Here is a 15573-nt window from a genome sequence, read left to right as displayed (position 1 = left end):
CATAGAGTCATGATACTTCGCCACTCTCTCGTAATGGTACTGGAAATTTGATCGATAGGTTAAACGAATGTCTGGTTCTTCAGATTTGTGCTCTTGAAAATTCAAGCTATGGCTTCAGTTTATCTTTGCCTAAGTAGTTATTAATTGAGAGCTTTATTTATCAAAGTTGCTGTTTTACATTCGTGTATCACAGTGGTGGTCATTCTGCGGCTCGCGGGCCGCATGTGAGCACGATAGTTCTTTACGAGCAAGGAAGGTAAGGGGACGTCCATAAATGACGTAAAATTTTTGGCAGATTTTTGACACCCCCTCCCTTATCGTAGCCCACTTTCCTATACCTAATATATGGTTCGTCACCCCATCCCCTTAAAATGCTACGTCATTTATGGACGGTCCCTCAGGAACTTTTCATTTAGATTACAATAAAAGTTATTTGATTTTGCTTTAAAAATACAAGAAATTACAACACTCTTTAAGTTTTTTTGAATAGTTTTCGAAGCACTCATTAAAAATATTAATAACCACACCCCCACGAGCTTTATAAAATACCTTCAAGTATTTCGTTTTAACTTTAACCAGATGAATTACTCTAAAGACTATCTCTAGGAACCATAGTAATCAATTTTACAAAAAAAAAACGCCCAATTTTGTTTTCGTAGGATACTTAATTCTTCAAAATATTACTTATGCGATGAATTCATTTACAAAAATCACTAACTACCATCAGTACACCAGAACCCGCTCATGTTCCAGTTCCCCGCTCAAACTGAGAAAAAGTTTAAACAAAGTAAAATTTTTATTGTGAAACATCTTGGAATGCAAAGATGGCCGTCACAATGGCCGACTTGTACCCCTACTGACGTTTTCAAAGGTACTAAACTGGAGAAATAGTAGGCAAAACGCTCTTATTTAAAGCTTTCTGATAGTGTACAAAGCCAATACAAAAAGTGCACTGTTGTTATGTGCTTCCTTCGCGAGCTTAGTGCTTTTAAAGTTTTAGTGTAATCTTGAAAGTTGGATTCAAAACTGTTTCACCTTAAACTATCGGCACTAGCCATTTATATTCGACATAAATATTAAAGAATACTGTGGACAATTCGCTCAAGTGACGTTACTTTGTGAACTCGTGTGGAGGCTACTGGAACATGAGCGACAGGGTAGACAATCTTCGCCGTCAAATGGAAGAAGTCGGCGACGAAACTGAAAAAAGAATCGTCTTCGTCACTCAATCAGCGTCGGATGACTATTTGCTGCAGTGATCCGTCATATAGGCTCTGTGCCATGACGAACAAATACAGTGACTCAATCTCATTTTCGTACGGGGCACTGATTTCATATCCAGTTGGTATAAATCTATTGAATGGTGCATGGACTTCGATATACTTTATCAATAATGAAGGTTATAGGTGTCATCTATTGTTTGGCAATGACAAACTGTATTCATTTGCTTAAATCTTTGGAATAATGGAAAAGTATTGAGATTGTGTCTATAATTGACCCAATTCCATATTCGTACACCTAACAAAAAATAAATATACAGCATTCAAAACTAATTTTTAATGGACTAGATGATTACTTAAGCTTTTCGTTGTGTTGTTCAGATGCAGTAGAATACATTTGGAAAATTTAAAAGCGGACATATTTGAAACTTAAGTAAATTTAAGAAAAATACCAGTTTTTCCATGTTTTTTGCTAAAATATTCGGTAAGTCAAACAATAAATTGCATTTTTTCAACATCACTTCCTTAAGAATGATACCTGCGATTATTGCACAAGTTTAAAAAAAAATATAATCAGTAGCTAGGAGTTTGAATCTTAGGTAGTATAACATTTATAACAAATTCAAAACTAAAAATTTTAGTCAATTTCTTTATGTTTGGCTCTTAAATGTATGTACATAATCCATAGTTAATGTTCCTATCAAAACATTGCGTAATTATCATTTTTAATTTACATTTTACTACCAAACATGATTATAGAGATTTAAAGAATAAATATTATTGCCATAACCGCAACACAAACGTTTTTTAAAATGATGAAAACAACAGGATATATTCTATTAAATAGTATATCAATGCTCTCTGCTCATTCAAGTTATTTTGTATTTTTCTTATAAAATCAATAAATTGCAAAATAGGGTGCTATTTTGAATATAATTTGAATATTATTTCAAAGATAATTGAATATTACGATGACATCAATTATATGGAGGTATGTACAGCGTAGTTTAGGGTACTTTATTGTAAAACGAAGTTCGTAGTTCAAATTATTTTTACAGAAAAATTCAAAATCAACATTTACCTGTTGTTTAGAATGAAAATTTGGTTTACATTGATTAAAAATATCATTTTAGAAGAGTTTTGAACTTATGGCACAACAATTTTCTGAACTCAAAAGGGATAAAAACAGTTTATGCTTTCTGTAAACTATATATATTTCAACTAAATTTCTATCAGAGCTTACGAGTATAATCTATAGATTGGATCCAATGACAAAAATAAACGTTATTGTTCGAATTATAGAATTTAATAGCAAAAATCATTGGAAAACTGGCATATCTCAAAACTTTACCTAAATTTCATATAAGTCCACTAATAAATTGTCCAAATGTATTTCACTACATCTGAACATCATAATAAAGCATTTCAGTAATCAAATAGAGCTTCTAAATTTAGTTTTGAACGTTGTGCGTATGAATTTTGGTAGGTGTACGAATATGGAATTGGGTGAATTTTAGACATCAATTCAACACTTTTCTATTAATCAAAAGATGAATGTAAATGGAAACATTTTGTGATTGGCAAACAATAGATGACACCTGTTACCTTCAATGTGGATAAAGTGTTTGTAGCTCAATACTTCATTTAATAGTTTTTTACTAACTTGATGTGGAAACAGTATCCTGTACGAATATGAAATTGTACCACTGTAAGCTACCTTCGTTATGGTTAAATCTTCGTTCGGGAGTTCTGAGCCGACTAAAAATATGAATTGTGTTGTCGCCAGCCATTTAAGTGCCATTATGAGCCATTAAAAAATATAGCAAGGCTATTCAAAAATTGTTCTTGTTTTCAAGGGGTAGTTTAGGCCTCAATACTTGCTTCCGGCGCGAAATGGCGCAGACAATCCTTACATATTATGAAAGTACCATATTTCCCCTGCCAGCAAAAGATAAAAACTTTTATCTATAAGTGTCTTTTCATGCGTTTTTACTATTAACCAAATGAGCCTTATAAAACCGAAATTGACCAATAATTTCTTTACTTTAAGAGATAAAAAACTACGATGTTCTGCAAAAACACGTGTCTAAGGTATTAAACAACTTTGTAGAAGATATGAAAATGTTAACCACCATATTCAAAATAAGTAAAAATTGCCCAGAAACATTGAGATTGACAGGATTTGTGACTGACCATGACCCATTTTTTCGTGTGCATGGATTTCCGTGTTGCCAATTTCAAACCGAGTCAAAATCGAACGTGCACTGTACGATGTAAAGTATTCTTAATAAACTTAGTATTCTTATGATCACTTAAACACTTGTTATACCCTATTTCAGCAATCATTCTCCTGCTTAAGCGTAAAAGACTATGTTGGCATTATACCGGGCAAACGCTTGCTGTCTGAACTCGCTGTCGCTCGTCGGACCTATGGGGAAAACATCCTCTGTTTGCATTATACCGGGCAAACGCCTGGATTTAAAGACACTACACGTTAATGCTTCCAGTGGGCTATTTGCCCTTTGAAGGAAGCACCACACTAGACAACGGCCTAGCATGCAACGCCCAGTGGCACAGTCGGAAAACAATCCTCTCGAAAAGTTTTTCGGCCTGAGGCGGGAATCGAACTCACACTTCTTACCACGATGTGGCTGATTGCCTCGGTGACACTAACCGCACGGCTACGAAGCCCACAAAAATTTGCTGTTTGCATAACACCGAATAGATGCTATACACACCCTTCGGATATCGGAGACTTCGGCGGCCTTCTGCCGCCTTAGTTCCTCTATCCTCAATGCGGTTTCGCCACATGTAAATTTTGCACTGTTTACTGACATGACTGCATTTAACAAAGCATGGACTTGTTCTTTTCATATCCAAGCTTTATTCTTTAGGTTTGTAACTTTAATTCGCTCTTCTGTGATTGGGCCTTCTGTGATTCGGCTTTCTGTGATTCGGCCTTATGTGCATTCGGCCTTTTGTGATTCGGCCTTCTGTGATAATCCCCATACAAAAGGTATAAAAGATAGAAAAATTATGGGCGCTATTCAACAAGCGCACTAAATCGGCAAAATAAAACACAGTGCGTAGCAAGCGAATGTACAACAAACGCCTTTTTGAGAAAGGGGAGCAAAACGATTGAAGCAAAATTTGTTCGTTGACTATTTTGGATTTAACCCTCTAATACCCAACCCCACCTTTAGACTGGGTAACCTTTGGAATTTTGTGTATTTTTTTCGTAGCTCGGAAATCAAAGTGATTTTATTTTTGGCTTAACCCTCTAATACCCAAATTTTTATTTTCGATCTAAATATCATTTTCAGTTATCTAAAATCGTTCTAAACACGTTTTGGGCAATGATTTATTTTTATTCGCAAATCTATGAATTTTGGTTTTTGATTTTTATAATTTTTATTTTTGAACATCCCTATCCTTTTTCAGTTCTTGCTTCCTGAAAGAAAGTGATCTGGAGTAATCTTTACAGGTTTTTTTTAATGATGTTTAGAGTAATCGTATCGTGAAATATAGTAGCAATCTTAGGGGATTTCAGCAGAAATTCCCCAATTTCTACAAGAAACCTTAAATGAGCCGTTGCGTCAATTCTTGCAATTGAATACGAGAAGAATATCCGGAAAAATTTCTTAAATAGATTCGATTTATTTTTTATTCATATTTTTTTTTTTTGTATTAACTCATGAAAATATTATTGTAAGAAATCTTCGAATAATAAGAAATGTTTTCAAAAAACTTTTAGGTAGGTATGTTAGCGTTCTTGAAAATTTTTCTCAAAAATATTTCCGGAGAGCTCCCAAAAAAGCCTGCAGAGAAGATAAGAAACAATTCTGGAATTCTAATGCAATCCCAGGAATTCCTGGAGGATTATCTCGAAAAACTCCTCGCAAAGTACTATGAATAACTAAAAAAATCACAAAGAAATTTTTACATGTAGGGTGCCGATGCCATTAGTGGACTACCTAAGCTATAAAAAATCATAACAAAATAACGAAAAGCCTTAACCAAGATCTTTTGGCGTCAACAGAAGGATTTCAACTTCTACTATATGGGAAAAATATAAAAAGAGTGATAAAACTATTTTTTTAACATAAAATCGCTTGAGCCACTATTGGTACACGTGTTCCAGTAGTTGCGCTAGTGCTCCAGTAGTAGACGTTCGGGAATGATACAAGGAATTTTAAACAAAATGGTAAATTTTTACATAGGTTTAACATTTTTCCCTCGGAACAGCAATTAATATCTTTCGAATGAAGCTTAAAGATCATCTCTAGGGCTTTTCTTCATTTTTATACATCAATTTTAAGAACTGCTTCCATCCGTTGATCCACTACTGGAACACGACGGCAACTATTGGTGCAAGGGAGCAAATTTTTTGCATAAACTTTATTATTTATATGACTTTTTGATAAAATATTAAGCTGAAATTTGGCAAATCGACTAAACTAGATACGATCTATCTACCAAAAATAGCACATGTCGTTTTTATCGAAAAATGTTCGTTTTATTCCATAGTCCAATCTACTGGTACATTACAACCATTGGTACCGGCACCCTATCTAGGGTAAGCCCAATAAGATCCGGGAAGAAGACATACAGAATTACCAATTACACAGCGTAACAAAACTCACAATTTTGCGTGTCTCAAGGATTAAATTACGTGTCTCCAGTAGATTTGGGGTCGCTGAATCTTATGCCGTTCTCAGAAATGTCCCTTCACGTCACAATTTTTAGCTACAAGTCGCCATAGTTGTATAAAACACAGGTTTCATTGATGTTTACATAAAATTTAAAATATGATTTATCAAACTTTTTTGTAATCTAATCCAGCAAAAAGACTTCAACTTTCATTTAAGATATAATTTGATTGAAATTGAACGACAAAATTTGTTTGCAGACTCCATACACAACTCTCCGTTTCACTTATATGGCAAAATACAATACTTTTCTATACAGTGATACCTCCATGAGTCGATGTTCCATGACTCGATATCGACTCATGGAACCATACTAAAAACAGAATTTCATGGTTACTATGATGGTCCCTAGAAGCCACTTTCCAAAGGATTGCTGTTCCATGACTCGATATTTCCATGAGTCGATGGTCCCTTCAATATCGACTCATGGAGGTTTCACTGTAACACAAAAAATAGCTTTTTAGCATTGATAGTATTATGACCTTCCTTAGCCAAGTGATTAGAGTCCGCGGCTACAAAGCAAAGCCATGCTGAAGGTGTCTGGGTTCGAATCCCGGTCGGTCCAGGATCTTTTCGTAATGGAAATTTCCTTGATTTCCCTGGGCATAGAGTATAATCGTACCTGCCACACGATATAGGAATGCAAAAATGGCAATTTGGCAAAGAAAGCTCTCAGTTAAAAACTGAACACTAAGCAGGCTCTGTCCCAGTGAGGACGTTAATGCCAAGAAGAAGAAGAAGAAGAAGAAGAATAAGAAGAAGAATAAGAAGAAGAAAAAGAAGTATTATGAACTTTGTTGATAAGTATTGTTACAAACATACAGTTTGAATTCTGTGGCAAATAAAGAGAATAAATTGCCTTACAACCCGAGCAGAAGAAAATAACTTCTGAATACCAAACTAAGGTATTCCATACCAGATAATTTCCAATACTTACAACCTGAATGAGGTATGAATGAGCCCTGCATAAGAGGTAAAATACCTCAAATAATATCTCAAGCATATTCTACGAACACCAAACTGATAACTAGATCAGGTATTGTAATAGATGTTTTTCAATACCATTATAATACTCAATTGAGGTATTGACAACTGAACAATAACTATGATTCCAATATATGGTATGCATAAGTTATTGGGAGTTATTTGTACCTCTTCGGGAAGCTGGCAAACTTGCATGCAAGTTGGGTGATACAGTCAAATCTTGCTTTTTCAACAGCCAATATCTCAAGAACTAGACGTGCTATGATATTTTTGAAAACGGCAATGGATTCAGCAACCCTTAATCAAGTAAATGACGGTGTTTTAATGCTTGAGACAAAAACGTGTTCCACAGTGTTATCTAAACAATTCTTGCGAATTTTTTGACAGAATCCAAAAAGGGATTTCCTGGAAAACAATATCTTATGATTGTAACGCAAAGCAACACAAATCCCTGGAGGATTTACAGTACTGGGTAACGACATCGAAGTAGTGGTTGAGTAGGAAAAGGGGTGGTAAAACGAATATTTTTTTATCGTTAGCAAAAATAAGGAAGAAATGTTCATTTCACCTGCACTATGTGGGTAAAATAAACATCATACTATTAACGTGAGCAATACAAATATTTTTGAAAATTTGTATCGCGTTTCCGAAAATATATCCATAAATAATTGTAACCCGTTCAAAAGTAAATCTAAAGGTATCAGATTTGACATCATATCATAACGATATTCACCTCACTGAAAACCTCAAGACCTCCGAGCTGAAAGTTACATCAGTTTGAATTTTCAAACGTGGTTTTCTTAAATCTTGGTTTTCGTTGATGTTTTCACTTTAATTGACCTCCGTATCGATTCGAACACTCTGATTTATGCTCAAAATCGTCCATGCATGATAAAAATTTATTGAATTTGTTTCTCCTTCGTAGGAGGCACGTTGTTCATTTTACCACCTCTGTTCATTTTTCCTCCACTTCCCCTAATATCGCATTCACCGAAAAAAGTCAATCAACATCAATCTTTTCCGCTAGAAGTTTGTTGATTCTACTGGGATCATGCTCAAAATCCTCAAGATTTCGCTAGAAACTCCTTAGGGACCTTCCATTAATTACGTAAGGGATTATGAGCGGTTTTAGATTTCTAACGTGCCACTCAAATTATTTTTTATTTTCATACATAAAATATTACCGCCAAAATTGTCTTACGTAGGGTCAGTGTTCCCTTAGTAGACAGTCCCCTATAGTCGCACTAGTGATCGATAACGTTTTCAGCTTAAACGGATGCTTGGTTCTCCAGATCCGTGCTCTTGCCAATTTGAACTTTGGCTTCGATTCATCTTCACCTTAAACGGTTCAAAATATTTTTTGACATGAAGATCAGAAGCTATTTATCTAAGTAACATTGATACACAACTTGATTTTGTTCAAAAAATGATCGAAAAATTAGTTTTGCTTAAAATTTGAGCTCCCTTGAGCCTATAGTAAACCAATTGTTCCTATAGTAGCACTACTGAGAGAAACTATTTTTTATTATACGAAATTATTGATAAATTAAGAACTTTTTATACATCAAGCGAAAACTTTTGATCCACACTTTAAAGGGAAAATATAAAAGTTTTGTAAAAATACGGGTTTGATTTGTATTTTGCCAACGCCGTGGTGCTAGTGCTACTATAGGAACAAAAATTAGAAATAGTGCTACTATAGGCACATTTGTTCCTTTAGTGGCACAAGCGATAATAAATACAAACATATGAGTTTTCGTAGTTTTCATATTTTTTAACTAAGACTATCTGTAAATTTAGACTAATTTATTATTTTGCAAACTTTCCACAAATTTAATTTTGTAAATAATGATGCTAAGAGCTTCAAAATTGGTTCGAAAATACCAAAGTTATGAACACTGCATTGAAGGTCATTTTTCCTAACTTAAAAATTCACCTTCCAGTCGCTTGCGCCACCTTCTTCTTCTTCTTTCTGGCGTAACGTCCCCACTGGGACAGAGCCTGCTTCTCAGCTTAGTGTTCTTGTGAGCACTTCCACAGTTATTAACTGAAAGCTTACTATGCCAATGACCATTTTTGCATGCGTATATCGTGTGGCAGGTACGAAGATACTCTATGCCCAGGGAAGTCGAGAAAATTTCCAACCCGAAAAGATCCTCGACCGGTGGGATTCGAACCCACGACCCTCAGCTTGGTCTTGCTGAATAGCTGCGCGTTTACCGCTACGGCTATCTGGGCTCGCTTGCGCCACCTCTAAATCTTAATATTTTTGGCTCAAAATTTGAGGTTTCAATTTCTATGTGATTTGAATTTAGAAGAGTACAGATTTTTTTGGTTTTGGGGCATTTCGAAAAATAAGCCGCACCCTAAAGGAAACCCTTCTTGGAACCTGTTCAAAATGACCGAGAATCGTATAAGGATCGTGGAATAACGCTAGGAATTATAAAATTACTTTGGGGAGCCGTTGAAATGGCTAAGTATCTAATAGAAATTCCTAAAACTCCCGTCAGAAATCTCCTGTATTCCGCTTAAAATTGCACAGATTTTTTTTTTAAATTCTCAGAATGCTCCGCTATGAAAAATTAGGACATTATTAAGAGTGTTCAGGATCTTGTCAGACACCTACTGGAAATTCTCAAACCCTGCGAAAAATTTAGGTTACGTTGTAGATAAAGTTACCATACACTTGATTTGTTTCCGCAATTATAGATGATAATGATAAGCTGGGAAATGTATCACAGATACATGCACGACACTAAAATCTAATATTTCCCAAACATTTATCAGGACTTTGTAATAACTTTGCACTAAACAAGAAAAATAACTACGAATTTTAAAATGTGTACCGTCAAACGGGGTGACTTGCAACGGCGGGGTGACTTGCAACACATTGTAATTTACGACTAAATTTCACTATAAAACACAATTTTCAATAGTAAGTTCGTTTCAAATCGGTGCTTCAATACGTGTGACTCACAATTCAAGTAGGGGCCACGATTAAAACTGTTATTATAAATATGTTCATACAATAAACATAATTCTTTTAAATGTCTAGAAAACTGATACTTGATGGAGGTTTGAAATCGTGACATGAAAACATGAGATAGATTTAATGTACAAAAGTAATACTCTACATGTTGTTCCTATAACTAATAAGTGATAATCTGACGAACTTTATTTTACGAAATTGTAGCAACAACTTTTTAATAAAAATAATTTTTATACACATGTACCTATGCGGGGTGATTTGCAACACTTTATTTCTAAGCAATTTAGAGTTTTATAAAAGTTAAAAACTTTTGTGTTAGGTCTACTTTATAATCAAAAGAGTAATAATTCATCAATCAACTACAAACACTCGTTAAAAATATTGTTCAGTTAAGATATTGGACCTTGATCATTTAACGCCTCTTTTTCCCATACAAAAAATAGCTCAATTATTTTCTTACAAAAATGTATTCTATATGTTCTTTTACTGGTTCGAATGCTTTAAATACATGAATAACAATACTTTCCAAGTGTGACTAATAAAAAATATCAACATTTTGTTGGAAAAAACTAAATTAGCAGTGAGTGTTGCAAGTCACCCCGCACAAGGACATTTACAAAATTTCACCTTTTTGGTGACTTTTGATATGACAAAATAATTCGATTCAATTTTCTATCATCTCATTCTGTAGGCGAGCCGGCCTTTCAAAGTTCTACAAGGAATTTAGATTTTTAGATTATGTTTAGATCATGGTTTTGGTTGATTGAAGTTGAAAAGTGTTGCAAGTCACCCCGTTTGACGGTACTTAAAACATTATAACAGCATATAATTTGTTCACACTCTAAAAACCCCATCATTGCATGCACGGGAGCCGAAAAAAAGCATTTCAAGATCATATGCATATTTAACGCGTATAAACAACAGTGGTGCCGAAGTAGCTTCAGATACAGATAGACCAGACAAAGAGAGCATCAGCGTTTACTAACCTGCTTCTCGTTCCGCTAGCAGACCCGTAGTTTTGTAAATGTCTTCGCCTTTCCGACCGTAGATAGGTTCGCTTCGTGTGGGTGCATTTTGGTTGTTGTTAATTTGCTGCTCGAACATCGACGTTTTCTCTAAAACTGAACCGGTACATTTAAGGATATCTTTATCTGCGGTGGATTGGGATTGGTGGTTAGTGTTAGATTGACTTGTTTGGTTATTATCGAGGTCACTAGTGGTAGTAGACGACGATGGGAGCTTATTGCTATCATTATTACTTTCGTTTCCGCCAGCGACTGCGTTTTCCGGATTGGCAGTTCCATCGACGACGGCCAAAAGGGGCCCACTTCCGTCACCGTTAGCAGTGCTCATACCACCACCATCATTTTCATCAGCACAGTTGTTTGCACTGATTGTAGGAACAATCACCGAACTACTACTGTAGATAGGCGTCTGTGGTGAACCAGTCTGAGGAGTATTTTGAGGTGTTTGAGTGCTGCAGGCGGATACATCCGGTGAGCTGATTGCGTTGGTAGCACTCGAATCTGGCGATATGAGCGAAGACGCCGACGAGAGCACCGGAGAATTCGGCTGCTGTAGCGGTTGGTATCCCATCAGCTGGGGCTGCTGCACTGGAGTTTGTGCCGACGACTGTGGCTGATTAGTTGCAGTTTGGTTATTATTGTTAGTATTCTTTGAGGCAGCCATCGATGCCAGTTCCGTCATATTGACGTAGGTGGGTTGTAATTGTGGGTGTTCTGTAAAGTTGGCGAATCGTGTGGTGTATGGTTAGTAATCGTCGTAACGCACCGCAATCATGTTGAAGTTAGGTGTAGCAAAATTAAATAGACAATGAAAGTGATTCAGACTCACCTTTGGTAATGTGGGCAGGAATTGGCGAGGGACATTGTCGTGGAACATTCGAATTGGAATTCTTTATGGAAGCAGTCGAGAGAGGCCTCTCAAGTGATGAGCATCGCTGTTATAATAAAACAAATAATTAGTTCATACTCTTAATGGGCTATCAAATGATTTATACGCCAAAACATCTGGATGAACAACGGGGTTCAGCTACGCAACAACACATGAAAATTACAGAGCCATAAAAACTGACAAATTATTAGAAGGAACTTTCTTCTCAAGCGGACACGTTATGGATGGGACAGCGTCATCAGCCGTCAGTTTATGACTTAAACAGTAACGAAAACTTATTGCCCAGGAGGTAGGTTTCATGCGTATATAATAAATCAATAAATCAAATACCACTTGGTTCCACGCAGACTGTAATACTCACGACTGGAAGTGGTGGCCGGCACGATATGTTGGCAGGGGATTTTTGGTTTTCCGATATCGCTTCTGGGTTTTGGAACGTGTAGACTGTTAACGCTGGCCGTTGGTGACCTTTCTCGTACGCTGACGATATTGTGTGTGGTCGATCGGCAGAGCTGGCGCCATCTTGCGTATGGGGTGGCCACGTAGAAACTGCATGTGATTGACTAGCGAGCGTTGATGCCTTGAAGTATAGCCCAATAATAATGAGTGTTTGATTTTTAATTTATAAATTTTACTAAACAGCAATAAATGTTGAAACAAATTCTAAAAGCAAACTATATAGCAAAAAAACTAAATTAACCTGTGAAGTTAAGGCTGGCGAAGAACAAAATCCGCTATCACTAGATTCACCTGGTTTCAAACGTATCGCCGGAGAGTACTATAAAACAAAAGATAAACAAAATGAATCAACTAAAAAAAAATGAAACGCATATGAAAGGAACAAGTTGCTTAAAAGCAGATATCGAATGCTATAAGAAACCCATGCGCGTATGTCACAACCAAGCATTTAATTTCAATCAGCACACAGTCATACCTGTGATAGAGATCTTTGGAATTGGTGTCCTGGAGAACCACTACTGCTGCTGTTTATTGAACTGATTGAACAAACAGAACTCTTTCGAGATCCTAACGAATTCGAACAAGCTCCCTGAGAGTTCGATCCACCGGGCGAGTCCGGGTATAGGTTCATATTCGTTTTCGACTCAAGAATCAGCTCTTCCGAAGCTTGAGGCAGGACTGCGGGGTCTTTCGTGACTACTGCTATTATTTGCATTGCTTCCTGAAAAGTTTTAAAACCATTAGTACTTTTATAGTTGGCATAGTGTCATAAAAACTGACTTGCAGGTGACTTAGTTCCGACATCACTTCACACTCTTCGTGTACCACAGGCTGTAGCATATTTACAAAGGTGCAGTAACGTGACCGCTCTTCAACCATGATGGAGCGGAGCGATTTCCGCTCGACCTCCTCGAGTTCACTTCGCCGCAGCGTCACGTCCTGCATGGAAGACTCCACCAGAATGTGCAAATTATCGGTTTGACCCTTCTTGGCTTTCTTCTGTAATCGCAGCGTATCACTGGAGCGTTTTTTCAGCTCTGTTCGACAGCGTTTGTATTCTTTGGCATGATCTTTATCTATGATGGCTACCTGTTTCTTCCAGTCTTCCAGTTTCTCCTGCAGAGGCACAATCAGGCAGTCCATAATTGCGGCGGTGAAGGTTTTCATCCGCGTCTCGACTGCCTTGTGCCGCAGGCATACCCGTGTCAGTGCGGTACCAATTTCTTTGGTGGCACCTGAAAATTGAAATTAATTTTACGATGAGTTTTATGAATACTGTTCTGTGAAGAAAATTGAATCAGGCATATGAGTACAGACAACAGAAATGTATTTTTTATGTATTTTTATAATTAACTACCAGTTGGACGGTTTTTCAGTGACTTCGAAAATTTATTTACGTATTTTAGAAGAAACCGAAAAAAATATTCCAGCTTTTCTTCCATCAATAACTCCAGATTGTTTTCATCAATAAAGATTTTTTTAAACATTTTCGTCAACAAAATTCCCCCGGTTTAATCTCCGCATTCCAGGTATTTTTTTTAAGAAACTATATATATATATATATATATATATATATATATATATATATATATATATATATATATATATATATATATATATATATATATATATATATATATATATATATATATATATATATAGTTTATTAAAAAAATACCTGGAATGCGGAGATTAAACCGGGGGAATTTTGTTGACGAAAATGTATATATATATATATATATATATATATATATATATATATATTTTTTTTTTTTTTTTTTTTTTTCTTGACAATACATGCATTAGGTAAAAATCGCGACAGGGGATTGAGGGGACGCAGTGTAGAAATCCTTAAAATATAATGGACGTCATTTTTTAATCTTCTTTTACTATGATGGTCCCCTCAAACAATTTTCCAAAGCACTTCTATTCCATATCTCTATGGTGTCGACAAGTCGATGGTGGTTCCTTTCAATATCAATCTCTGGAGGGTTGATTGTATGTTGAAAATAACGTTTTATAACTGCTGCGCATAGTAAGGAACATAGTTGAAAAATGGGTCCTTACTATGCGCACTAAGGAAGAATAAGAAAATGAAGAGAAAATAAGTTGTACTTTACCAATGATGATTGCTCGATAAATATACTAGTGCCTACATACTAAAAATCTGAAATATATTCTCTTTAATTCGCTTCAAATGACTTAAGTGATGAGATACTCCCTTGGCATTTTTGCTAACGGGCAGTCAATTTGGACGTTTTTCAATATTTTTAAAGCTATTTTATTTTTCATTATAGTAATAAACGTAAATTTGTCAAGAAAATTGTTCGCGTTCTTTTTTATTACTATTGTAGCAATATATGAAAAAAAAAATTACAAAAATTTAAGTATTTTACCAGATTTTGGTGGATTTTGGTAAAAGTGCGCAGAGTTGGGGGCCCTCACGGCATTTCTTTATCAAATTTGTAGGTTTCTGAGTATGTTGTCACATCTTTTTGAAGTGATAAGATGAACACTGACGGAGAAAAGCCTACTTGGATCTAAAAATTAACCTGGGCTGGCGAATAGTAGTACTATGGCGAATACCAGTGCATCCATCCTATCTTAAAAATTATGTTTCTTTTTGTTTTGGATTTCTCAAATGATATTCCAGGGTTTGATTTTGTTCAACGATGCTGAAAAGAACTTTTTTCTTTGATTATCAATTACTAGGGGTAGTCTGATTTATATAAAAATGGCTTTTTGCATAATATCGAATAAATTGACACTTGACAAAAAATTGGTCGAAATCTGTGCTCGTCGAAAACACGTTTGTACTTTTCTGTGCTCACTTGATATGAAAAGACTCATATGCTAAATTTGGGATCCCAAACCGAAAAATCCGAACCAACTTTTTACCAGTATGAAGCGAAATATTGAATAAAAAAATCAACAATACTGAACAATTTTTCAAGTCAAAATCTGCTTTGGAAATGTATGTATTTTATGCAATTACTATTACTTACTTGTCGTCATAAGTCAATCTAGATTTGTAACTAAAAGTTTATGAATATCCTCAACTACTTGTTCTAGGTTATGGCTTTTAGTCTGTTATGAGCCATAATCTAGAACATAATTATCACAGTCGTTTCCCCGGGAAAGTGCTTCCACTAACATATGCAGCCATGATAGAAGCAAGCGAAGAAAAACATCCTATCTGTAGCGGTACATGATCAGCAATGTATCGCAAGTTGTAACAAATTTGATAAATAAGAGCAGCGAACGAGTGCCCCAAAGAAGGAGCGTTGCGTTGCGTGGT

General features: G+C 35.7%; 1 protein-coding gene across 9 annotated transcripts in view; it reads right to left on the bottom strand.

Annotated features, from left to right (window-relative positions):
* The window catches only part of LOC5575624 (putative uncharacterized protein DDB_G0277255), a 221699-nt gene that overhangs the window by 55792 nt on the left and 150334 nt on the right, over window positions 1-15573 (bottom strand). For 6 of the 9 annotated variants that reach the window (XR_002500320.1, XM_021844008.1, XM_021844011.1 and 3 more), the window contains exons 5-11: window positions 13056-13510; window positions 12751-12996; window positions 12517-12594; window positions 12178-12396; window positions 11757-11862; window positions 11162-11641; window positions 10889-11053 (exon numbers count right to left, since the gene is read on the bottom strand). Coding sequence is in view for 8 of the 9 variants with exons in the window: in XM_021844008.1 (XP_021699700.1) it covers window positions 10889-11053; window positions 11162-11641; window positions 11757-11862; window positions 12178-12396; window positions 12517-12594; window positions 12751-12996; window positions 13056-13510 (1749 nt within the window). In the remaining variant the exon portion in view is untranslated. The remainder of the gene's footprint in view (window positions 1-10888; window positions 11054-11161; window positions 11642-11756; window positions 11863-12177; window positions 12397-12516; window positions 12595-12750; window positions 12997-13055; window positions 13511-15573) is intronic. The other 3 variants (XM_021844009.1, XM_021844010.1, XM_021844014.1) reach the window with 3 other exon arrangements.

This window comes from Aedes aegypti, chromosome 2 (assembly GCF_002204515.2).
Source record: "Aedes aegypti strain LVP_AGWG chromosome 2, AaegL5.0 Primary Assembly, whole genome shotgun sequence".
NCBI lineage: Eukaryota > Metazoa > Arthropoda > Insecta > Diptera > Culicidae > Aedes > Aedes aegypti.
This window is presented reverse-complemented; position numbering and strand designations above follow the sequence as displayed.